The sequence below is a fragment of the Bos taurus genome, chromosome 14 (genome assembly GCF_002263795.3).
Source record: "Bos taurus isolate L1 Dominette 01449 registration number 42190680 breed Hereford chromosome 14, ARS-UCD2.0, whole genome shotgun sequence".
Lineage (NCBI taxonomy): Eukaryota > Metazoa > Chordata > Mammalia > Artiodactyla > Bovidae > Bos > Bos taurus.
In genome coordinates this window covers 4551560-4578043 of record NC_037341.1, presented here as the reverse complement: position 1 = coordinate 4578043, position 26484 = coordinate 4551560, and the positions used below count along the sequence as shown (strand labels likewise).

The 26484-nt window shown below is 47.5% G+C and overlaps 1 protein-coding gene across 5 annotated transcripts in view; it reads right to left on the bottom strand.

Annotated features, from left to right (window-relative positions):
• The window catches only part of FAM135B (family with sequence similarity 135 member B), a 264276-nt gene that overhangs the window by 73830 nt on the left and 163962 nt on the right, over positions 1-26484 (bottom strand). For all 5 annotated transcript variants that reach the window (XM_059874287.1, XM_059874288.1, XM_059874289.1 and 2 more), the window contains exons 4-7: positions 20452-20591; positions 14783-14853; positions 9828-10001; positions 6722-6848 (exon numbers count right to left, since the gene is read on the bottom strand). In XM_059874287.1, the coding sequence (XP_059730270.1) occupies positions 6722-6848; positions 9828-10001; positions 14783-14853; positions 20452-20591 (512 nt within the window). The remainder of the gene's footprint in view (positions 1-6721; positions 6849-9827; positions 10002-14782; positions 14854-20451; positions 20592-26484) is intronic.

Genomic DNA, 26484 nt, shown 5'->3' with positions numbered 1-26484 from the left:
GGGGAGGAGGGTACCATCCTCTCCTTTCCTAGCTGACACCTCCCATCATGCCTTGACTCTCTGGAGAGGAGCAAGGCATCTGAAAGCAGGCAGTGTGGAATAAAGCAGCTCTTCACTAATGAAAAGGGTGGTGCATAAATAATCAATACTGTAGACTTCTGCACGAAAAGCCCATTTCCACTGATTTATATCCTCTTTTAGAAATAACCTGTACAATTATATTGCATCCATAAGCAGACTGATGTAACGGAAAGCCCATCATAGCCCAGGCACCATTTAGCAACCTACTATTTAGTCCCCAGGATTTTAAGGAAATTAGATAATCATTTAAATGAGACTGCTGAAACTGTTTGGCAGAGAGGGAGAGGGAGAACACAACAGTGTTTGCCAACTTAATTCTCAAAATAGTAGAAGGTGGACTTCCCTGGTGGCACGGTGGATGAGAATCTGCCTGCCAATGCAGGGGGCATGGGTTTGATCCCTGGTCCAGGAAGATCCCATATGCCCTGTGGGGTAGCTTGGCTCATGCGCTACAACTGCTGAGCCCTCCAGAGCCCACAGGCCGTAACCACGGAGCCCATTCGCCACAATTACTGAGGCCTGCACACTCTAGGGCCCATGAGCCACAACTAATGAGCCCCTGTGCCGCAACTACTGAAGCCCACGCGCCCTAGAGCCTGTGCTCCACAGCGAGAGAAGCCACGGTGGTGCGAAGCCTGCATGCCACACGTGGAAGAGTGGCCCCCACTTGCAGCAGCTAGAGAGAGCCAAGGAGCCAATGAGGGGGACTCCCCTGGTGGTCCAGTGGTTAAGACTGCCCTGCAAGTGGGTGACGAGGCTTCAATCCCTGGTCGGGGAACTAAATCCCACCTGCCATGGAACAACTAAGTCCACATACGACAACTAGAAAGTCCAAGCACCTCCATGAAAGATCCTGCATGAGACAACAAAGATACCAGCTAAGACCCAATGCAGCCAAATGAATACGTAAATAAACATTAAAAAAATAATAATTCAGTGAGGTCTCATTTCAACTCAACTGTGCCTCCAACATTAACTGAGCACCTGTGATGTGCCAGCAACTCGGATGGACCCCAAGGGCAACAGAAGGGACCGCACCCCACGAGGTGGGAGCCGAGGCTGCCGTTTTTGTTCACCCTACGTCACCATCCTTGTGCAGAGCCTGAGACACGGGAGGCGCCTGATGATCGTCTGATTAGTGAACAAACCAACAGCAGTGTCTCTCCTTACGGCATCCTGATGAGGTGTTAACAGTAATAACAAGCATCCATGTCTTACCCTCATAACTCCGGATCTCCACAAGAGGGACCTGAAGATGCTCACAAGGAGCAAGGGTGTATTTAGAGCAAAGGGTACAGAGGAAAGAACCCAACAGAAATGGAGCAAAAAGGAAAAAAATAAAGAAGAGCACAGTGCATCTGGGAGAGGGGAGATTTCCACGTGGAAGTCAGGCCTGTGCCTCAGTTTCCCTCCACGTGCCCACCCCCGACAGGCACACGCCTCCCATCAGTGAGGGCGGGGCTGTCAGGCCACAGAGCTCAGCACAGAAGGACTTGCGAAGCCACGCACATGTGTGCACGCGCCGGGTGAGCACCACGCCCTTCGAGGAAGATACTGCTCTTCACTTCTCAGTGATCCAAACAAAAGGGAGCCGGCATTTCCTCTCAAGGACACACGTTCCTCCATCTGGGGAAGCACCTTCTAAGGGAAGTGGAGGAAGGAAGGCCTTCACGTTGGCGGCCGGCGTGTTCCTCTGAGGCACAGTCCTCTGCTCGGGCAGCATGTCTTCTGTGATCGCCGCCAGTGAGCACAGGACCGGCAAGGCTCAGAGCACCACCACGAAATAGATCTGTGGGAAAGTTAGAGGCCTAACCATCTCCCGACTCGGGCTTTTGATCTCTTTCATCTTGATGTTCTCAAATTCTAGGATCTCAGCCACTCATTCACTCAACAAAGCCTTCCTGATCATGTGCCCTGTGCAAGGCGCACCCATGGGAGCCAAGCAAACATTCACCTGCCTGGGCAGAGCAGACGAGCCCAAGCCCTTTCTCTGGTTGCCATCAACCCAGTGCTGATTAACCGAGGGGCTTCCCTGGTGGCTCAGTTGGTAAAGAATCTGCCTGCAATGCAGGAGGCCCAGATTCAATCCCTGGGTCAGGAAGATCCCCTGGAGAAGGGCATGGCAATCCATTGCAATATTCTTGCCTGGAGAATTCCATGGACAGAGGGGTCTGGCAGGCTACAGTTCACAGGGTCACAAAGAGACATAACTGAGCAAATAATACTTTCAGTTTTTCAGCAGCTGAAGACAGGTGGGGAGTTGGCATCAGGCTGAATTAAAATGCCAGCTTGGCCCCTGCCCAGCTGTGTGACTTTACAGATACGGCTTAACCTCTAAGTTTCTTCAGTTGTCAAAGGAAATAGGAAACTGTTTTGTGGAAATGGATGGAATCCACATGCATCAGTGGTTTAATAGAGTATCTTGGTGTAAAGCAGGCATTCAGAAATGTGATTTCAGGGACTTTCCTGGTCGTCCAGTGGTTAAGACTGTGCTTCCACTGCAGGGGGTGTGGGTTCGATCCCTGGTCTGGGAAGTAAGATCCCACATGCTGCACATTGAGGACAACAAATAAAAGCAAAATTTAAAAAAAATGATTTCAAATGATGAGTATCACACTTTTCACTTGGAAAAGTGGGAAAAAGTGCTCCTTGGAAGAAAGGTTATGACCAACGTAGACAACATACTAAAAAGCAGAGACATTACTTTGCCAACAAAGGTCCGTCTAGTCCAGGCTATGGTTTTTCCAGTAGTCATGTATGGATGTGAGAGTTGGACTATAAAGAAAGCTGAGTGCCGAAGAATTGATGCTTTTGAATTGTGGTGTTGGAGAAGACTCTTGAGAGTCCCTTGGACTGCAAGGAGATCCAACCAGTCCATCCTAAGGGAGATCAGTGCTGAATATTCATTGGAAGGACTGATGCTGAAGCTGAAACTCCAATATTTTGGCCACCTGATGCAAAGAACTGACTCATCTGCAAAGACCCTGATGCTGGGAAAGATTAAGGGCAGGAGGAGAAGGGGATGACAGAGAATGAGATGGTTGGATGGCATCACTGACTCAGTGGACATGCGTTTGGGTCCATCTGGGAGTTGGCGATGGACAGGAAGGCCTGGCATGCTGCAGTCCATGGGGTCTCAGAATCAGACATGACTGAGCAACTGAACTGACTGACACTTTTCACACAATCATGGAATTTAAACATTTTAATTACTCCTTTGCCTCACACACTAGATCCCATGACCCACTGAGGGTAAAGACTTGAGTTTTGTTCGTTTTTGTCCCTGCGGCACACAGAGGCCAGCAGAGCGGAGGACTAGCAGATAAGTGAACAGACACCCAGATTCCGCCGCCCAAGGAGGCGGGGCTCTGAGAACGAGGGGAGTCCTAACGTCTGTGTCTCTCCACAACGTGGCTCTTCCTGCCCTGGGCAGTGGAGTGACCCCACTTCTTTCAGCGAGAAGAAAGTGAGTGTGCCCCAGCTCCTGAGGAAAAAAGGCTTTCTCCCAACTGTGAGTCACTGGATTCCTGACCTTCAAGTAGAATCTGTCAGACCCTGAGCACTGACGGTCAATTTTACGTGTCCATAGGGCCCGTCCGTGGTACCCAGGTAGGCAGTCAAGTGTTATTCTAGACGTTTCTGTGCAAGTGTGTTTCAGAGGAGATTCACATTTAAATCATGATTTGAATCATGGGTAAAGGTTATTCACACAGCATGGGTGGGCCTCGTTCAATCAGTTGAAGATATTAAAAAAAAAAAAAAGACTGACACACACATTACCTGTCCTCCCCACTCTAAAGGAGAAAGAAGCCGGTCATTCAGTCAGCAGATGGCCTTTGGACTCAAATTGTAACTGTCTCCTGGGTCTCCAGCCTACTAGCCTGATCTGCAGATTTTGGACTTGCTGGCCTCCATATTCACATGAGACAATTCCTTAAGATAAGTCTGTCTACCTCTCTGTCTCTTTATACATGTGTATATGTGTGTGTGTGTATGTACACATGTGATCTTACTATCCTATTGATTCTGTTTCTGTGGAGAATCTGAATACACCAAGCACAAGTCAAGTGTCCTCAGTTGTACCAGGAAGTGTCAGGATATCACAATATAAGAGACCACAGCGAGGACTCAAGGAGGCCTCCAGAGTGATCTCACCCAATCCTCTTTCTGATATTGAGAAACCGAGGCCCAGAGAGGGCAATTATCTGGCTCAGGGTCACACAGCGGGGTGGAGCGGAAGCCAAGAACAGGGAACATCTAAGACCCTCCACGTCCCTCCCACACGACAACACAAGGCTCTTGGGGTAACATTCAATTTAATTATGTGGACAAACGCAAAGAAAAATAAGACCAGCAGAGGATTTTATTGAGCACTTTTGTGCCAAGCTCTCCGCTGCAGGATTTTATATGCTTATTTCATTTAATCTTCTCAGCAACCCTGCGAGGCAGGCATTAGTATCCTCTTTGACAGATAAGCCATGAGTGGGAGAGGGAAAACAGTTCCCCTGGGGCAAAGCTGCTGGCGTTTCTGGAGGTGGGAGGGGAAGGGGATGCAAGCTGCAGCTTCAGCCCTAAATTGGAAGCCCTCTTTGCTTAAGATGCTGCAGGAAAGAGCAAGGCTGCAGGACCAGAGACGCCTGGGCTCCTGGGGAAGGAGGCGTGTCACGTCATGGCAACTCTCACCCCCTGAGGATTTTTCATGCCAATGACCTTACTTTGCTGTGAATCTCTAGTTCCTGCACATGTCTCTGCACACAAAGGCTTATTTTGAAGGGAACACCTGTTCCCTAATCGCTCCAGCTGATGCTGCAATCTCCACAGATTGTGATGTTATTTGCTAATGCACTGGGCTTCTCGGGGACTTGAAGGCACAGCCCGTGAGGGAGGCGGGGGAGTGGATTTTATTCCTTGCTTGGCAGCCCTTGCCTTGCGGGGGGCGGGGGGGAAGGCACAGGATGGGCACGGGGCTCTGAGCCCACATAATCAGATGGGACCCAAATGGAACTGGTCCTGAAAATAGCCCATTGAGCTGTGAGCAAGTTCACCACTGAGCACCCACCAATAAGCTATTTTATCTGACTCTTGTGAAAGACAGAGATGTCTTCTTTGACACACATCCCCAAAAATAGCCAAGAAAAGAATGGAGGGGGAAAAAAAAGATACTGTATCTTGCGCCCGCTGTGAGCCTATTTCTGTACTAAAATCCTTTCTAAGATATAGGTATTGTCCCATTTTAGACTGAAGGAGCCTAAATTTTTACAGGGTGAATAGAGTCCGCCACATCACAAAGTATTGAGCAGAGCAGATATTTGAAAGCATAGCCTTCTCTCTGCCTCATCACTGCAGTGATGCTCGGCCTCTCCAGATGTAACAGAATCAGACAGGCGGAGATGATCTACACTGTTCCTCATCCCAAGCCACACCAGGTCCAGGGCTTCTGAACGGTTCCCTCTTAGCATCCAGGTGTCCATGGAGATGCCTCACTCTCCCGCTGCTCTCTGTCTGCCGTCGTATAAGGCAAGGAACCCCTCTGTGACTCAGCTCTCTCACTGCTCAGAGTTCTATATGAACATGACCAGGTACTTGGATCAGTCATCCATCCAACACACACCTCCTGAGGGTTAACCACATGTGCCAGGCATAGTGCTGGGCCCTAAGGATGTGGAGTTGAAGGCACTGGGCTCTGTCCCCAGCTGTCTGGAGCCCACTGGAGGAAAGACAGAGATGCCTAGAGTTGACTGTAGAGAAAGCATTTGGGAGGGAGAATTTCTTGCTAGGAGATCAGACAGCACTTCTCAGAGGGGCATTCGAGGATGTGCAGACAGGCACCCAGGAGTTCCTTCAGGGCAGACACCCGATCACCATCATACCCTGTGCTCCTGTGGTCCCAGCAAAGGCTCATGTCTGGGGATAGAAGTGTCGTCAAAGATGCACTGAATTGATCTACAACCACTGATATGCCCTGATGTTCCAAACCATGTTGCCTGGAAAACAGAGTCTAAGTCGGAGATTTTCAGGTGGGTCTACTGGGGAGGTCTCAGAGGCAGAGCATATGCAGGAGTGAGAAGCAGCATGGGACAGAGGGAGAGGCTGGGCTATGATATGGTCACGATAAAGCCTTCGGTCAAGCCTTGGGGGGTCTGGAGCAGGGATGGAACTTTTTACCTATTACAGCAATGAACACACATACTCACCTGCGAGGTTATTGAGTATCAGCAACCCCATTCTACAGGTGGGAAAACTGAGGCTCAGAGAAGTGAGCAAATGAAGGATGGAGCCAGGTTTTGAAATGAGCTTATGGTCAAAGGGCTTTTGAGGTTCCACATGGTCCAGGAGGGAAAGCCTCTTACAACATGTCCCATGACCTCCATGGAACCATATTTTTCAAGGGGCCATATGACAGGCGTACCATGTGAAGACCCTCCTCTCTGCCACTACCCTGGGGGCTGGCATTAGGAATATGATTGATAAATGTAGCAGCCAACCAAAGAAGGAACGGATGGGTCAACAAGAGATAAGGATGGAGGGAGCAGAGAAACTCTATATGCAGCATCTGAAATGAACAGAAGTCTCACAGAACAGACACAGCCTGCCAAGTGAGGTCTGCAGTCTTGGGGCCACTGCCCCACGCAGACGTTACCTCTGAGGAGGTCGGCTTGCAGTATCCAGCTCCGAAGACCAGGTTTTCCAGGGAAAGGCTAGACTGCTCTGGTCCTGTGTCTGGGCCGCCTTTCCCAAGCCAGGAGCCTCTTCCTGGGCGAGTAAAACTGTAAAGAAGTGAATTGAAAGAATTGAAAATGTGTCTAACTTTTGTCGAAGGATGTAAAGGAAAAGATGGTGCCATTAATTCCGCCTCCTTGACGCTGTTGCTGGGGAGCCTGAGATAAGCCAGTTAGAAGAGATAGTAGGTGGTCCTAGAGGTAAAGAACCAGCCCGTCAATGCAGGAGACACAAGAGATGTGGGTTCAATCCCTGGGTCAGGAAAATCCCCTGGAGGAGGGCATGGCAATCCAACTCCAATATTCTTGCCTGGAGAACCCCATGGACAGACGAGCCTGGAGGGTTACAGTTCACGGAATGGCACGAAGTCGGACACAAGTGAAGCGACTGAGCACGCACACACAGCTCACCCCCGAGGGATGCTTGGGTGGGACATTTATGGATGCCACCAGGACAAGTGGGTGTAACTGGCACATGAGCTTTGGGGCCAAGGATGTCACACATTCCACTTTGTCTGTAAATGCCCACAACCTGCTTGATGAGATGCATGGAGGCAGAGGTGACCTAACCACAGGGGAAGGCAGCATGGGATCTTGAGCAGAAAGACAAGGGGAGGCTCCATCTGATGTGGTATGAGTCCTACAACTGCTCCTGTCATTGGTACAACCCAGAGTGAAGTCCTCCAACCCCCAGGCCCCTCCTGAACCTCTGTTCTTCTGTGGGAGAAGGGAAAACAGTATCCACCTCCACGACATGACCACACAGAAGTTTCATAGGATCGTGGATGTCAAAGATTTTCACTGTGTCAACACTAGTTAGAAACTCTGTACCTGTTCCACAGGCAAAAATACAGACCCTGCTCGGCTCTGCAAGTCATCACAAGATTAACGAGCACAGAGAGATGGTAACCATCCATCTTAGGATCAAGGGAGATCAGAAAAGCCCATGGGAGTTGGTGGTGGTTTAGTTGCTAAGTCATGTCCAACTCTTGTGATCTCATGGACCATGGCCCACCAGGCTCTTCTGTTCATGGAACCCTCCAGGCAAGAATACTAGAGTGGGTTGTTATTCCCTCCTCCAGGGGACCTTCCTGACCCAAGGACTGAACCCTGTCTCCTGCATCTCCTGCAACTGCAGGTGGATTCTTTACCCACTGAGGCCTACCAGCATTTAAATTCCAGCAGCAGCATTTTCCAGCTCCATGGGGAAAGTTTTAAACCTCCCTGTATCCTCATAAGTCAAAAAGGTTGATACCAGCACCTTAACAGTGGCGTTGTCTGAGGATTCCATGAGTTTAGCCAAGTGCAAGTACAATGTCTGGCAAAGAACAATGATGCAATAAATGCTAGAAGTTCTTGTCAATAATACCACAAAATCATAAAATCTAACATAACCATTATTCTATTTATATAGCTATTGTTAATAATACCACAAATACAATCCACTCTAATAGAATCATGTCTTGGAATTGTTTAGAACCGAGATTTGAAGCAACTCTACAGTTTAGCTAGAATGTGGATAAATGGAACACTGCAGTAGAAATGGAGAATTTGTGTATGAGCCATGATGCTCATGGCACATTCAGAGGACCAACTGCAAATTAGTCACTAGAATAACTCATCGTTGACTTCAGTGTGACCTTGAGCTGCCGAGTCCCTCAGGTGTACCCAGTTGAGGTTTAAACACTGAGGGTTAAACAGACCTGAGTCTGTTTCAGGGAAGGATCTTTTAAGGTAAAATTTTCATTCCACACCTGCTTCTTCCTCGCTGGACTTAACAACTGATGCTAAAACTGCTTTTCTGGAAAAACTGGAGCTTGCCCTACTTGACAGGTATTTCCCATAACCTTAAAGGGTTCCCAACCACTGTGAGTGAACTCATAGGAATCCTTCCTGCAGAGCCCAGAGAACAGAAGGCAGGTCTATTTTTACCCCCATCCCTGGAGAAGCCTCAACTCTGCTGGTGAATTTCTATCTGCGATGCTCTCTGGCAAGGTGGCTACAGACAAACTTGCAAAGAATTATTTCTGTTAGGAGGTTAAACTTTCTATGCAGAGGAGCTGAAATAGCCCCATTAGCAGGCAGAGCCCAGGACGGAGCTCAGCAAGCAGATGGGCATGGTGACCAGGGAAGTACAGCATGGTCACATCACCCCACCAAGATCTCATTTCCTACATGCTGACCCCAGCAGGGGATCAGGACACTGACCCCTACGCAGCCATGAGTGGGGACTGGAGTCTCCCCAATCTGCATTTCAACCCCCAGCACTGAGAAGTGTCCTGAAAAGGGACATCAGGAAAGTTCCCTTCCAGAAACTGCATAATACAAGATTTCATCCCCAAATATCTCTCTGCTCACATGTGTAACCCACACCCTCACGCATGGAGGAGGTTTGAAGCGAGCTGATGGCACCTCTGGTCCTGCCAGGCATTTGGATGAAGATGCCCGGGTATGATAGGACATGCTTGTTGTTGCCAGTTTGGGCCCTCTGTTGTGGCATTCATAGAACCTCAATGCACCTTGAGGCCATGGAGATGCTGGGACAATTCCCTGAAGAGAAAGCATGGGACCACTCAGGTGGTTCTACCCTTAAACAAACAGCCACCGGAGGAGGGGGCAGAAAACTGCATGCTGGGCACTGTCCTCATGTGAGACTCACTAAAACCTATGTGGACAGCCCCCACGAGTGTCCTGGCTTAGAGATGGAGACCGTGTATCTCAGAGATGTTAGGTGGCTTTTCAAATAAGGCACAGTTAGAAAGAAGCCAGGTCAGCTGAAGACAGCAAGTTGAAACCATTCAGCTCCTAGGTTCCCCATCCATGTCCTCCCCCAGGCCCCTGTCCACCTCTCCTCTGCCCCTCAGGGAGGCTCAGAGCTGAAATTTGCAGCCTGGGGGAGCTTCTCTGGTCTGCACTGATGTCCCCTGGGCAGCTCTCAGCATCTCAGCCACATGGGAGACTCAAGCATAACAAGGAAACCAAAGCGGTCACCCTGCCCCCAGAACCACAGGACATGTAACCTCATACCTGATCAGCGGCTGCTGCAGGGCCACCAGGGCGGCGTGGATGGTCACCGAGATCACCGACAGGTGGAAATAGTCGAACATGACGGGCACCTGGTGATGCAGGCCTCTCCGGGGGTGGAAATGCAGGCCCAGCATACGGCTGCTGATCACGGGGACCCCGGCCATGTCCCTCAGCCTGCAAGGGAGGGGAGTGATTTACGTGAGTGGTGGTGGCGCATCCCTGCCTCCAGGAGAGTCCCATGGCAACCTTGCCCACACACAAACACTGTGCACCCATTGGCTTATCCAATCCCTCCCTGCAAATAACTCTGCCAGGTAAAAACTTTTTTGCCATGATGGAAAAATGAAGCAACCGAGGCTCAGAGATGGAAAGCAACCCCCGGGACCTCACACAGCTGCTATGTGGCAGAGCTGGGCTCACACTCTGCTATCACGGATGCCGAGCTCACCTTGCAGTGATGAAAAGATGCCCAGATGCTTTTCCAGGCTCAACAGTGAAGCCCTCCTGGACTCCCATGTCCCAGCGTGCTCTTGTGTTTCCCCCATGGGCCCCCAGCACAGCACTTCCTTGCTACCACTGTGTTTTCTGCAAGAGTCCTACCTCTTAAAGGCAAGAACTGTGACTAATTCACTGTTGAATCCCTAACACCAAACACAGAATTGGGCACACATCAGAAATCAGTCAGATATTTGTTTATCAAAAGGGATATGTGACTGAATGAATAAATGACCTCCGAAGAGCAATCGAGTCTGATCAGTTTCATCCAGGATTCCCCATACCTCCTCTCTCGTGTTTTGTAACTGATGGAGACAGAATTCAGTTATTTGGCGGGGGGGGGGGGGGGGGGGGGGGGGGGGGGGGGGGGTGGGTCTCAATATAGGAAAGGACTGAACTGCCTTCAATCTTTCCCACCCTAAGGCTGGGAAAGATTGAGGGCAAGAGGAGAAGGCTGGTGACAGAGGGTGAGATGGTTGGATGGCATCACTGACTTAATGGACAGGAGTCTGAGCAAACTTCAGGAGAGAGGAAGGACAGGGAAGCTTGGTATGCTGCAGCCGATGGGGCTGCAAAGAGTCAGACACAACTGAGCGAAAGAACAACAAAACGACAAGGTGGGAGAAAACAGAGATGAACTGGATGGCATTGAGAAGAAAATCAAACAAACACAAAACAGAGAAAGGGCCCTGGTGTTTAACTGGAGGGGAAGAGATGGCGTGAAGAGCCGTGTGTGTCCAGCTGAGGTCTTTCATGTGTAGCCTCAAGGACTGAGCCTGAGAGCAACTAAGGGAAGGCACACAGGGGTGACCTGTCCCTTGAAGTAAAGAGGAATGTCCTGATAGGCAGGACTGCCCAGGACAGGGTGGGATCTTTCGGGGAGAAGTGAGGCCCCCATCCCTGTGCAAGCACAGAGTCATGGCTCTTGGTAGAGCAGCAGTTTCAAATGCAAGGTCAGGCTAGAGCAGGTTTCCCAGCCTCAGTGATACAGACCCTTGGGAGCTGAACAATGCTCTGCTGGCGAGTGGGGTGCAATCTATGCATCATGGGATGTTTAGGACTATCCCTGGATCCCACCCACTAGAAGCCAGGAGCACCCACCCCCTGCCCAGAGTGACAATCAAAAATGTCCCCAGAGGGCCCTCCTGGCCGTCCAGTGGTTAAGACTCTGAGCTCCCAATGCAGGGGCATGGGTTTGGGTTCGATCCCTGCTCAGGGAACTAAGGTCTTGCATCCACGCTGTATGGCACAGCCAAAAAATTAAAATGTGAAAAAAAAAATTTAATAATGAGAAAATGTCTCCAGATTTGGCCAAATTCCCCTGGGGGACACAATCATCCCATCCACACTGAGAACCACTGGACAGGGTGGACATTCAGAGCCCTTGCGCCCCTGACATCACCTGGCATGCTCCTCCGTTTTGATCCTGCTCAGGCCTAAATGGATCCAAAAGAAGCTGACTGCCTGGGTCATGTTTCAAAGCCTGAAGTCTACCCCCAGGATGTAATAGAGATGCTTTGTCATTCCTAAACCCAATTTATGAAAATTAAAAAATATGGCAGTTTCAAGTCCTGCCCGGCCTCTGGCTTCCTGTTCCTCTTAGCTAATCTTATACTCCAAGGAAACACTCTGCTCTGATGGTTATTAAGTACTTTGTGCTATAGGGAGGAAGTGACCCACGGAAACTTGCGCCACACACATCTAGGAAGCCACAGAGAGGAAGACGACACTGATCCCTGGGCCACGCGCTTGGCCCGGCTTGGATATTCCCTCTCTTAATCCTCATAACAGACCTGTGAGGTACAGAACCGGTAATGAAGCCTGTCTTATAAACGAGACTACTGAGATTTAGAAAACTGCCGGAATGTACCCAGTGTCTCATGGTCAATGAGCTCAGAGCCCATTGCTGAGTTACATTTGCTTTGGGCCAGTCCCCAGCACGCACGTAGCCTCTCTGTTAACTACTATTCTGATGGTAATAAGGCACGTTTATTGTATCTCGCATACCTGATCATTTCCCACCCTGGAGGGCTGGGTAGGGGAAGACTTCTAGGCTGAGTTTAGGATCAATGACAAGGTTCTGTGATCCAGTGGAAATGTGTGCCAGGGAGATATGGATGAACACCTCTGAAGGAAGAGGCGTAAGAATATAGATCAGGGGGTCCTAATGAAATTAATAAAGTGAGTGAATGATAGAAATCCTAGATTGTTGAGAGGGAACATGAGAACAATAGAGACAAGGGCTTCACTTCTGAGTTTATAGCTTAGAAAGAAGGCCAGCTTCATATGGGGCTTCTGAGTTCCACATGGTGCTAGAACAATAAGTCCTGGGGATGGGGTGAGCAAGGTAAGATTTCTCAAGCATCCACAACCCCTCCAAAAGGTAAGCAGAAGTGATGAGAGAAGCAGGTGGCCAGAAGGGCTTGGGGTGCAGATAAAGACAAGCGTGAGGAATCTGTGATGCTGAGCACAGACCCAGTGGCAGGCCCATGGACAGATCCTCCTGCCAGCCAAGCCATGAGGCACTACCATCTACATACACATCAGCAGGTGTCTATTCTCAAAGCAGAGACATAGTCAGGTTTCTAACATTTTAGAAATGGTCCCTCTGATTCAACACCCCATGTTATGAAAACTCCCTTAACAATCAGACACATCTCAGGGATGGGACAGTCCTTAAGAAAGGAAGCAAAGCTCTAACAGGGACTCTGAAATTTGAAGGGTTTGGGAATCGTTCCACTGGCATCAGCCCCTTGGCCACCTGATCTCCTATTCCCCACTGGAGAAGGCGAAGCATTTGCTGAAGAGGTTGTGGGGTTCAGAAGCGAGGATTAATTTGCATCAAGTGGTCAGACTGTGCTGACATTGTGCTAATAAAACCAATGGAAAAGAAGCACCTCCATCTTCACCTTAAGCCTAATCAGGGGAGTCTTCAAGGGGGCATGCCCTGTGTCCCCTAGAATAGAAGGAACACAGGTCCTGGTGCCTGACGTATCCTGCAAAGGTCCTCAGGAAAGAAGCTGAGGGTAGCTGGGAAGGCCAAAGAAGAGTGAACCGCAACGGGGTGGGAGTCCCCACCAGCGTGAGATGAGGATGAAAGTGCTGTGGTCATTATCCAAGAGCCAGATGTGCAGTCCCCAGAGAAGAATCTGCCAAAAGAGCTTCTGGCAAGGAGTGAACGACCCAACCATAAGAGGCATCATTATTTCAAAGAACTGCAGGGGTTGGAGGAGAGGGGAACCAGCTAAAGGGCCTAGCTCCAAGGAGTCACAAGCACACCCCGAGAGTAGATAAAGCAGTGATCCAGCATCTACCCTGTGAAGCGTCCTGCCTGCAACTGAACCCGTGAAGCATGACTCCCAGCGCCATCTGCAATCTCCTCCCTCGTCTCTGTGCCTGACCCTGAGAGGCCCACACAACCCGGGCGGAAGGAAACAGGAAGCTGTAAAAGAGGCTCCACAAACCCTTTTGCTATAGTGGGAGTTTCCCACCCTGAGAAATCTCGGAGCTGGGGTGCAGTGGAGCCAAGAGGCAGTGCCGATCCCAATAATCGTTGGGATCATTCCCCATTGGGAATGGACTTTTTCATACCTGAAAAAAGAACTATTTATGACATGAAAGAACAGGCTGTGACATGACTGTTTCACCCCTAGGGTAGAAGGAAGAGGCCACAGAACAAGCTTAAAGGAAGCAGTTATGAGAAAAAGGAGGGTTGCTTCCTTACTGAATCAGTAGGTTATACATCAGTGGATTTTCAGAGTTGAAACATAAGAGCAAAAATTCAGTGTAAAGATGAGGATCCAGGCAGAATCTCCTCTGATGCAGAAGGGGCCTTGAGGTTTATAGGCTTATAGGGTCAATCATCGGAGAAGGCAATGGCACCCCACTCCAGTACTCTTGCCTGGAAAATCCCATGGATGGAGGAGCCTGGTGAGCTGCAGTTCATGGGGTCACTAAGAGTAGGACACAACTGAGTGACTTCACTTTCACTCTTCGCTTTCATGCATTGGAGAAGGAAATGGCAACCCACTCCAGTGTTCTTGCCTTGAGAATCCCAGGGACAGGGAAGCCTGGTTGGGCTGCTGTCTATGGGGTCACACAGAGCTGTACATGACTGAAGCAACTTAGCAGCAGCAGCAGCAGCAGGGTCAATCATCTAAAGACCTAATTAATACTGCATTGCAAGTGTATGGGGGTGAGTGCTGGAGATAAGGTGCTAGTGAATAAAGCTGGGAAGTCAGGAGTTGTCGGTGTCTGCAGCCACTGAGCAAGCTGCCTAAAAGGCACGCAGCTTGAAATGACCACATAGATATTGCTTGTCCACGTTTCTTCAGCTGATCAGGAACCAGGTTTCTAAGCGAGGTTCTGAGGTTCATGGCTATCAAGATACCCTAGAGCTGGAGAAGGGCTCAGCAGAGGGAATTGTACCATCACGCTTGAAGGATTCCAAGGACACTCACTGTTGTTCACTGTCCGTAAAGTGCAAATCCACCTTGAGCTGGAAATCGACTTCACTTACCGCTTCTTCCACCTGGAAGAGAAACAACGTTTAAGGATTGCAGGAGTCAGATCTGGTTGAGAGAAAACACTGAGGTGGTCAATTTCCCAAAGTTAAATAATAATAATAATAATAAGCTCATTGCAAAATAAATATCATTTATGTGTAAAGCAGAATTTCCATGTTCTATGGAATTCTGGTGGCACAGGGCGTCCATATTACATGGAAAATGGAAGGGATTTATGCAGTCAGATTTCAGGAAAAGTCAGTTTACAGGAAAATAAATGTTAAGTCAGTTTTCTAGCTTGCAGGACTGTTGAGAAACTTATTTCCCAAAGAGATTTGATCTGGAATCTTCAGAAGCAGAGGTGAAGGGTTCTTTGGCACCTGCTTTGGAAAGGTGAAAGCAGGGAATTTCCACAGAGGAAACCCCACTTGGCTAGAGATGGGAAAATGATGGAGGTGGCATTACTTGTGGCGCCTTCGAGGGGCTGGCACTATCCTTCAGGTTCAGAGAAGGAAATAAAGTCACTTCCCAAGGCAACTCAGCTTCACAAGAAAGCGGACCCTGCACTTTTGTCTTGCAATCCATTACATGTAGCCTTTTATGCTTTCAGACACTTCAGCATTTCACATCCTACCTGTGACTGTTTCCATTCTCAGCTTTTAAAACACCGTATTCTTTGACTAGCACGGGAACCTATTTGTTCTACTTGCCAACTTCTCATGCACACCTAAAAGATGGTGACCCCAGGAGTCACTTGCTAAAAACCAGATCTCACTGATGCCCCCATTCAGGAAACCCAGGTGAGTACCACATGCCTGGGACAGGGGTCACCTCCTCCTCACCCTCAGGCCAGATGGGACCATTCTCCTCCATGAACCGCAAAACCATGTTGTTGTTGTTTTCTATCTTAGCATTCAATGCTTCCTATAAAATCGTCTCAGCTTTATAACTTTGGGGTTACAAGCCCATGAGACAAATATCAGGTTGGCCAAGAAGTTCATAACATGGTACATAAAAACCCAAACGAACTTTCTAGCCAACCCAATATTAACTTCTCAATGGACATGAATTTGAGCAGACTCCAGGAGATAGGGGAGGACGGAGGAGACTGGTGTGCTGCAGTCCATGGGTTTGCCAAGAGTCAGACATGACTTAGCGACTGAACAACAACAATGTTAGCTGCGGACACCTTCTGTTTAGTCCTCATCACATTTCTTACTGTGTTTTGAACAAGCAGAAAACACTTAGGAATCAGGCAGTTTTCACATTTCCATCGCAGGTTTCCAGCTTCTGAAAAAACAATCCCTGGATCTGGCCACGCTGAGCTGGCATTCAGAAGCTCCACTTGGCTCAGGGGACTCACTGAGAAACTCCGTCTGCCTGTGGCTAAACCCCTCTGGCCACTTTCTTGCCTAGTGTCCCCTGTAATCTGATATCATTAAGGGACAGACTAGGCTTAATCCATTCTGGATCCACAGCTCCAGGAAAAATGCCCCCCATGTGAAGAGCATTCATGAATAAATGTGTTTCTTCTCCACCCCCACCTCTAGATTCTGTTTCTTTACAAGAATGCCCTCATTCTGCAGGGATGGAAGTCTCCTACCCAAAAGCCTCTTCGGAAGCATGTTCCTGGTTAAGCATAACTTAGGCAGAGACATATGGATGAAATTTATCTTTAGCTTCCCAGGGTTTTAAAATTTGTGAAAAAAAAATCTAAGCATTTCAAAGTTCACATTTTGCTGAATCTGAGAGCTATGAATAACTTCCTCTTAGCTTTGTTTTGCATAATCATGCACCCCGCTTTATACACAAAACCCAAGCAACTCAGCCTCTTGTCACCAGCCCCTGGGGAGTGAGACTGGCAAAACCAGCCCTCCTAACCACCTCCGAGCATGCATTTGTCTACTGAACAAAAATTCACTGTAGGCTCCAGTTTTAAACTTGCTGCAAGGCTCTTTGGAGCAAAGAGAGAAATTTAGGAGCAGGATCAGCTGTCACTAGATGGAGCCTGGCTATGACTTCACTGAGGTCCCAATACATCTTTAATTGCAAGATGCTCCAGAAGGCAGTCACTGGTTTCTTGAACCATTCACTTCTCTCATTTCTTCATTACCTGCCTCTCTCTCCAAATACACACTCTCACATGCGCATGCGCGCGCGCGCGCGCACACACACACACACACACACACACACACACACAAACTTGCTTTTCCATTGCCCTGCCTTATTCTGGTTAAAGAGATGGCTTCCTTTCAAGGGTGTTTTTTTTGTTTAATTGAAGAAGAGCTGACTTACAATGTTGTGTTAATTTCTGCTACTTAGCAAAGTGATTCAGTCATGTGTGTGTGTATATATATATATAAAATATGTGTGTGTATATATGCATAATATATAAAGAACATAAAAACGTTTTAAAAGAATGTTATAGTACATACATATATGTTAAAGAATATATAAGTACAATATAAGTAAAAACTATAAAAAAGAATGTGTATACGTATACATTCTTTTTTTACATTTTTTTCATTACAGTTTATCATAGCTTATTGAAATAGTTCTCTGTGCTATACAGCAGGACCTTGTGGTTTATCCACCCTATATATAGTAGCTTGCATCTGTTAATGCCAACCTCCCAGGTGGGTGACTTTCTACTGTTTTATACTGTAATAGAAACAATAACCTAGCCAGGATTTACAGAAGGGTTACTCTGTAGCGACACTATATAGGACACATACCACTGCCATACACTATCTTATTTAATGTGGGAATAACTGAAATAAGACATATTTTCCCCAGTTACAAATGAAGAAATTGAGACTCAGTGCAGGAAAGTCACTTCCAAGGCTTAACTAGTTAGTGGGTCCAAAGTCCAGATTTAGTCAAGGGTTTCTCACTTCTTCAGTCTTCTCCCTCAGCCTAACCTGTGTTGTGGGTTGTACAGTTTAAGGTAACTGATTTCAACTCCACTTATAATAGTAATTCTTGTGTCTTCTCTTCCCTTATGAACCTCTTTTCTGAGCTGTACCACAGCTGAGGGGATAAGAAAGCAGCTTTGGAAGCCAAGTTACATGGGTGCAGATCTTGCTCTGTCTTTTAGCATTTGTGTGACCTTGGGCCAACCAACCTAAGTTTGTTTTTCATCTGCAAATTGGGGGTAAAATGATTATGTTTACACTCCTTGCCTACATGCTAAGTTGCTAAGTCGTTCTAATTCTTTTGCAACCCCATGGACTGTAGCCCACCAGGCTCCTCTGTCCCTGGGATTCCGCAAGCAGGAATACTGGAGTGGGTTGCCATGTCCTCCTCCAGGGGATCTTCCCAACCCAAAGGTTGAACCCGAGTCTCCAGTGGCTCCTGTACTGCAGGCAGATTCTTTACCACTGTGCCCACTCAGCGGGGAAGCCCACTCTTACTCCATAGATCACTGCTTTTGTGTAACTATGCAAGAAAAAGCACATAAAAGTGTGTGAAGAAAGGCCATTCTGCACTTACCATAGCACAGGAAATTGTGTGCTGCCTGTGTCAGCACTGCATACGCCTACTGCTCACACCCAGGACTGTGTGCATGTGTGACCATGAACTCTGGCCTCCTGGCCATACGCAATGCTTTGGCTACCATAAACAGACACTCCCTAGAGCTAACACATCCATTCCAGAGATACAGCTTTTATGAACGTATCTAATTAACTCTAATTGTCACTCATCCAGATGCAATGATTAATGATAACACTGTTTGCTGCCATAAAGATTAACCCCAACACAATAATAAATTATTAGCTAGTAAAGATAAGTGACTTTCCACACAGAAGAAAACACAGTGTTCCATAGGAACAACGTCTTGTACAAAATGAACACAGGACTAAGTGCTGGCAAACATGCCCTGTTCATGCTCAGAACTTGGCTTGTGGCGACCTCATGTGATCTCAACTCGAGTGTTGAGTGCAAACCTTGAAAAGATTTGAACTCATAGGGGCAGGAAAGAGAGTCTGATGGAGTTCAGATGGAATAATGACTGAGAGACCTGAGTCATGTCCAAAACCCAGCCTCCAATCATAACCATTCTGTCCATGAAGCTCTCTGAGATCAATGTGCCAAAGGACAATGGCCCATGAGAAGTCAAGTGACCTTCTCTTAGTAGAATTCGGGGAAGCTGAGCTTGGGCATTCAGCCTAACCGGGAGTCCCTGAGCCCCCAAAACCACCTCTAGTTATCTTTGCCTAAATGGCCTGTACCCACCAGAGTCCAGGAAAGAAGTAGATGATGGCTTCAGTTCATTAAACAGAGTTGATTTACAAAGGTGTGGGGAGAACGTAAGGAAAGCAACCAGTGATGATGGTTGGGTACCTTGGGGTTTAGTAACGGCAGGATTCCTCACCACCTTCCCATCCCTACCTCAGGGCCTCTGTTCTAGTGGCACCCTCTCCAGGGATGCCTGGCTCCAAGGCCTCTGGGCTTTGACTCATACTGTTCCCCCTGTATGGGATGCCCTTCATCTTTCTCTTAGTCTGAGGAAGTCTTAGTCCTGGCATCTCAAAGCCGGCTTCGTTGTGAAGGCATCAATGTCTCCCTGCAGAGTTCCCCTCCATCCTCCGTGCCCTGTGCTCATCTGCAGATGCAGCAGCACGTGCATCTCAGCTACTAGTTGCTGTTCAGTCGCTAAGTCGTGTCTGACTCTGCAACCCATGGACGGCGGCACGCTAGGCTCCTCTGTCCTTTGCTGTCACTTGGAGATTGCTCAAATTCATGTCCATTGAGTCAGTGATGCTATCTAACCATCTCATCCTCTCCTACCCCTTTCTCCTTTTGCCTTCAGTCTTTCCCAACATCAGGGGTTTTTCCAATAAGTCAGCTCTTCACTTTAGGTGGCCAAAGTATTGGACTTTCAGCTTCAGCATCAGTCCTTCCCATGAATATTCAGGGTTGATTCCCCTTAGGATTGACTGGTTTGATCTCCTTGCAGTCTAAGGGACTCTCAAGAGTCTTTTCCAGCTCCCAGTGCCTGTCTGTATGTCTTTTTTCTGATGAAGCATCCATCCTTTGAGGGAGTACTCCTGGTGCCTTCTTCAGGCTTTCTCATCATCTGAGGGCCTGCCCCACATCCCTTCACAAAGTAGGTACTCAGCAAACACTTGCTGATTGACCCACTGACAGAGACCCAGCAAGTTAGTCAACAGGATTCACTTGGTACATGAAACAAGCAAGTAAACGAACAAAAGCATGAGTACAAAACTGGCTAAATCAGGAAGTGCAGGAATGCTCTAAAATCCCAAGTCCTGATCTGTCAGATTTCAGAACAAACCCAGAGCATCTTCTTTGCGCCCCATTCTCCTAGCAATGGGGCTTCCCAGGTGGCACAGTGGTAAATAAATCACCTGCCAATAAAGGAAACATAAGAGACATGGGTTTGATCCCTGGGTCAGGAAGATTCCCCTGGAGGAAGGCATGGCAACCCACTCCAGTATTCTTGCCTGGAGAATCCCATGGACAGAGGAGCCTGGCGGACTACAGTCCATACGGTTGCAAAGAGTCAGTGTAACTGAAGCACCTTGGCAGGCTCCTAGCAATGGGTAAAAAAGGCACAGGAGGACTCAGCACTTGTGGCTGGTGGTAGGCTCAGGACTTACCCTTTCACCGTCTAAGAGCAGATGAGCTCGGAAGATCACGGCATCATTGATGGGCACCTCCTCGTTCCTGTATAAGATCTGGAAGACCCGGCTGCGCAAGGTGCTGTCGTGGACGCAGGCTGAGTGTGGGCTGCTGCTGTCTACAAAACAAGAACCGGTAGAAGCCCATGAACTCCCGTCCTGCCCTGGATCCTCAGCCTTTTGGGCTATCAGTCCAGCTCAAGGAAAGCAGTGGCCCCAAACTGCATTTCAATTCCCAAAGACCAAGGTCTACAGATGAACACGACTCCATCATGGAAGATTTATGGTCACCAAATGTCAGAAAGAACATTGTTCAAGCCTTTGTAAGTCATGAGATCTTAGCTAAATCACTTGCCATCACTTGGGCAACGCTCCTTGGCTGGACAGTGAAAGTGAGAAAGTGTTAGTGGCTCAGTTGTGTCCAACTCTGTGCAACCCTATGGACAGCAACCTGCCAGGCTCCTCTGCCCATGGAATTCTCCAGGCAAGAACATTGGAGTGGGCTGCCATTCCCTTCTCCAGGGGATCTTCTCAATGCTGGGATCAAACTTGGGTCTCTCACATTGCAGGCAAATTCTTTACCATCTGAGTCACCAGGGAAGCCCCTGGCTAGAAATTAGTACCTGTGAAATTCTTCTCTTGCTTACACACCCCTTCTTCCATAATGTCTTCCTTAATCCCCCTCTCCGAGAGATAATAACACAGAGATAAAGACAGAAATTGCCCTCCCTTCTCCAGAGATGCCCTAGTGCCCACAGAATCTCTCTCTCCTGAAAATGTGGCTTTCATACCACACAAGATATGAAGGATAATCTGTCTTTCATTTTAGATAAATGTGTTAATTCTCATTATACTAGATATCCAGTTTATTAAGGAATCTGTTCAACTTCATGTCCTCTGATACATTCTGTGCGTGCGTGCTCAATCGTGTCCGACTCTTGGTGATCCTATACAAGCTCCTCTGTCCATGACCCTATACAGGCTCCTCTGTCTATGACCCTACACAGGCTACTCTGTTCATGGGATTCCCAGGCAAGAATACTAGAATGGGTTCTAAATGTACCCTAATCCCTAAACACTGACTCAGAGTTAAGTTGAATTTCAGGATCTTCCTGTGTCCATTGATCAGGATTACTATGGAGAGAAAAATGGGTGAATTCCTCCAAATCACTTAAACTGCACAGTTAGAAAAATCTAGAAATCTTCTAAAATCAATAATATTAATATTTATATAAAGTAATCATTATGCATTCATAATAATGGCCAAACAAGTGGTATTTCACAGCTTCCAACATATTTTTTAAATGTGTTTCTTTCCTTAGTCCTTATAGAAAATTGCTAGGGTAAGTCCTCATCACAGATGAAGAGACCAAGGTGCAAAGAGGAGGAGGCAGGTGTCCCATCGGTTGCTACAGGAGGAGGTGCTGTGTGGACCCATCCTCAGGTCTATGTATAACATCGGGGAAGAGAAGTCTCCGGTGAATGAGCAAAATGCTCCCATTTCAGACTTCCCTGGTGGCACAGAGGGTGGGAGTCTGCCTGCCAATGCAGGGGGCATGGGCTCGGCCCCTGGCCCGGGAGCATTCCACATGCCACGGAGCAACGGGGCCCGCGTGCCACAACTACTGAGCCCACGCTGTAGAGCCCAAGCGCCGCGATTATCGAGCCTGCTGCAGCTACTGGAGCCGGCACACCCAGAGCCTGTGCTCTGCACCAAGAGAAGCCACCCCAATAAGAAGCCTGCGCACCACAATGCAGAGCAGCCTCCGCTCACCACAACTGAAGCCCGTGCAGCGACAAAGACTCAGTGCAACCCAAAATGAATAAATGCCTAATTTTTAAACACACCCATTTCCTAGCAAAAGGTAAGCTCTATTGAGAAACAACTAATGTGACTGCCAGAGGAAGCAAGAAAATGTTTTTAAAAATGAGCTCAACCAGCAAGGGGAAACAGCTTGAGTGCCTTGTGCAATGTCCCCAGCTGGCTCAAACTGTCCCTCAGAAACAGGGACACACGGTCACTGCTGCCACCCCATGCGCAGTGACGCTGCACACCTGCCTTATTGCTTCAGAGGAGGGAGAAAAAAAGAAATGTAAAATCCCAGGTTGTTTCCACGGCCGCTCAGATTGGCACTTCATCATGAAGGAAATAAAATTACTGGCTCAATGCAGCCCTATTTAGACCTGTTGGATTCAAATTGATGTGGTTTTTAAACAGAAATGATCCTTGTGTGCAAGTGCCTTTCTGTTTTTATTTGCTGCACCAGACCTTTCTCTATCACTGTCAAGGCCAGGTTGATCTATAAGTCAGACTGACATCATGCCCAAGGATGGATGGAGTAAATACTCTGAAGGTCAGAGCAACGCAGAGCCGTCTAATACCTGGAGGGACAGCCAGCAAAACAGTTCAATCACTTGCCTTCTTGGGCGAGTGACATCATTCCTTGTAAGAGCAGCTTTCCACATGAAAAATGGGCATCTCCACACATTGACCTTCTGTGATCAGTGTAGACCAAAGAGGATAAAATAAATCAAGATCTGAAGACCAGGCACGTGGCTGACATGCAAAATACAGTAGGATGATTTTTCAATTGTGTTTCGAGAAAAGTCGTAGCACCTTTCTGTTGAATGCATTTCCAGTGGCTACATACATGAGACTGAGCTCCTCTGATTTTTCAGCAGATTGACAAACAGGACTTAGCAGTATTTACAGGAGACCCTCACATCCCAAGATGCCCCATTAAGCCCAGGATGAGGCATTTCTGATGCCCTGTGGGACCTGTGGCATTTTCTCATCACTAGTAACCAGGGCATAAACAAGTGCCTCCTTGCCAAGGAAGGTTCACTGATCACAAGGCACCCTCTGGGCTTGTGGGCATCACTGTGACAGTGCCTGCCAGCTTTGTTCCCACCAGGATTCTCCCTTCTTCGACAATGACAACCCACACTTGGACACCTTGCTCATTATCCTGGCTCCCTCTTCCTGACTTTCTGCAAGGCCACTTCCTGAATTTTCTATGATTGGCTCTCTTGCTAGTTCACGGAACCTTCCTTGGCAGACAGAGGGTGCTCGTTCACACCCGGTGCTCTGCACCCTCTCATGCACCAGGTACTGGGCACCCAGAGGTGAAGGTGGTGCCCGCTCTCTCTGTGCTGAAAGACCTTGCTCAGACTTTGGGAGGCTGCCCCTTCCCAGCTGCTGGGTAAAAGTCACTTTTCTCTTTCAACTGTTTTTTGTTGTTGTTGAAATGATGCTCATTTCCTCTTTCTACACTTTAATATTTTTTACATTAGTGAAAAGAACATGTCTTGGCATATCCCAAGTGTTATTTCAAATATTCTGACTCACTTTTTTCTTAATTTTGTTGGAATATAGTTGATTTACAATAGTGTGTTAGTTTCAGGTGTACAGTAAAGTGATTCTGTTATACATATACATATATTCATCTTTTTCAGATTCTTTTCCCATATAGATTAGTACAGAATATTGAGTTCCTCATGCTATAACAGTAGGTCTCACTGGTTATCCATTCTATATATAGTAGTGAATATTAATCCCAGGCTCCTAATTTATCCCTCCCAGCCATGTTTGACCTTTGTTAACCATAAGTTTGTTTTCGAAATTTGTGTTTATGTTTTATAAATAAGTGCATTTGCCTCATTTTAATTAGATTCTATATATAAATGATTTTATATGATATTTGTCTTTCTCTGACTTATTTCACTATTGCCAAGTCACAGAAGCAACCTAGATGGCCATCAACAGAGGAATGGATAAAGAAGATGTGGTACAAATATACAATGGAATATTTCACGCATGTTCAGTCAGGTTCAACTCTTTGCATCTCCATGGACTGGGCCTACCAGGTTCCTCTGTCCATGGGATTTTCCCACCAACAATATTAGATTAGGTTGCCTTTTCCTCCTCCAAGGAATATCCCTGAGCCAGAGATCAAAGCCTCATCTCCTGCATTGCAGGCGGATTCTCTACCTCTGAACCACCAGAGAAACCACAAAGGAATATTACTCAGCCATAAAAAAGGATGAAACGATGCTGTTTGCAGCATCTAGAGATTATCTTTAGACTGCTTTTTGCATATTTGGTGACCAGACCACTGGTCCAATGAGAAGATGTAGCTTAGAGTCTTCCCAAATATGTGTCTCATTTTTTACATGTCAGGATCAATATCATGGATGAGGATATACAAGGAGAGTTAGAACTTTGAGGGAAAACAAGATTGATGGAAAGAAGGTGGGTGGATCAAGAGAAGGGAACAGAAGGGAGGGGAGATGAGTAGAAACAAGTGAGCAGGTAGATGAAGGAGAGGAGCTTTCCAATGACTCCCACTGTCCAAAGGAAATAGTTCAATCTGGAACTTCAAACCAGAAAGCAAGAGTAAAACACTTTTGGGTTCTGCTATTTCTTTTCCCCAAAAATGAGTGATATCAATACTTTGCATATTTATGTGCCTCTAAATGCCTACAACTCAAACAACCACCTTCCCTCTGCAGAGCTCTCCCTCCAGCCCCACATGGCTCCGAGAGCACAGATTACGAAGCACAGGTGCTGCTGATCTGGCAGAGACCCTCTGTCCCAGAGTCCAAGCCAGGATGCTCTCAAGGGCACTGGCTTGTGGCCTGAGCTCCCTCTCCCATTCCAAGCAGATGGCCATGACTCTGCCTGCACACAGGAGCCCCCCAGAGAATCAGGTCTGTGCTAAGCAGTCAAAACTCTGGGGGAAACCCTCCCAACCCTCCAGGCCTGACAATGTCTGGGTGAGGTCTAGGCTATTTGAAAACAAAGATGCTAAGAAGTTGTCATGATATTTCTTGTAACCCAGGCCACATTCACGTGGGACAACTTTCCAGAATATTAGAGTTCAGGGAAGTTGTAAAAGCCAAGTCCGACTATGAACAATTCAAGGTTATGAACAACTCAAGGTCATGACCTTGAATTTTTTATGGCTTAGAACAGGCTCTCCTTCAGTAAAGCAAACAGAGATGTTCTAGACTCACCCCTGCTACTTTCTTGCTGTGTGGCCTTGGGCAGGACAGTAAACAGGAGCTAAATGAGGCAAAAGTCATGCCCTGCTTATTTGACACAATCAGTGTCAGGTCCAGATGAGATGAGGATTAAAGAAATGTGTGTTTAACTGTGAAATCCTCAAAACCCAACAGATTTCCTGGTATTATGAAGATGACAAGGATGATGACTCTTTACATTAGATTATTTGCTGGCCATTTCTAGGAACAGGAAGGACAGAAAGTCCCTTCTTTATAATAAGGGATATAATAATAATATAAAATAACCCTGAAGCCAAGCTTCGTTATTGTTTCCAACCGTTTCAAAGAACAGGCAGAAGAAAAAAGCCGCCTGAACCAGATGGTCACTGTTTCTCCAGAGAATAAGATACTCTCACTTGACCTTGAGGATGAGAGTTCTTCACTTCCTTTGGAGGGACTCAGGATCATAGGGCTATGTTACACTGTGGTTGTTGCTGTTCAGTCACTAAGCGTGTCCAAGTCTGCAGCTCGCCAGGCTTCCCTATCCTTCACTATTTCCCAGTTAGGGCTTCCCTCATAGCTCAGAAGGTAAAGAATCTGCCTTCACTGCAGGCGACTTGGGTTTGATCCCTGGGTGGGGAAGATACCCTGGAGAAGGAAATGGCAACACAGTTCAGTAGTTTTGCTTAGAAAATCCCATGGACAGAGGAGCCTGGTGGGCTACAGTCCATGGGTTTGCAAACAGTCAGACACGACTGAGCAACTCACACACACAGAGTTTGCTCAGACTCATGTCCATTGAGGAGATGATGCCATCCAACCATCTCATCCTCTGTCAGCCCCTTCTCCTCCTGCCCTCACATCCTCAGCAGCAAATGTCATGGCGACTCCAAATCGTGTGTTTCTTTTCATGCTTTCATTTCTGAGCTTATTTACTCATTAACTATGTAACTAAACGACCCCACAGGCAATGCTAGACATAATTCCAGTTACTGATCATGGTACACC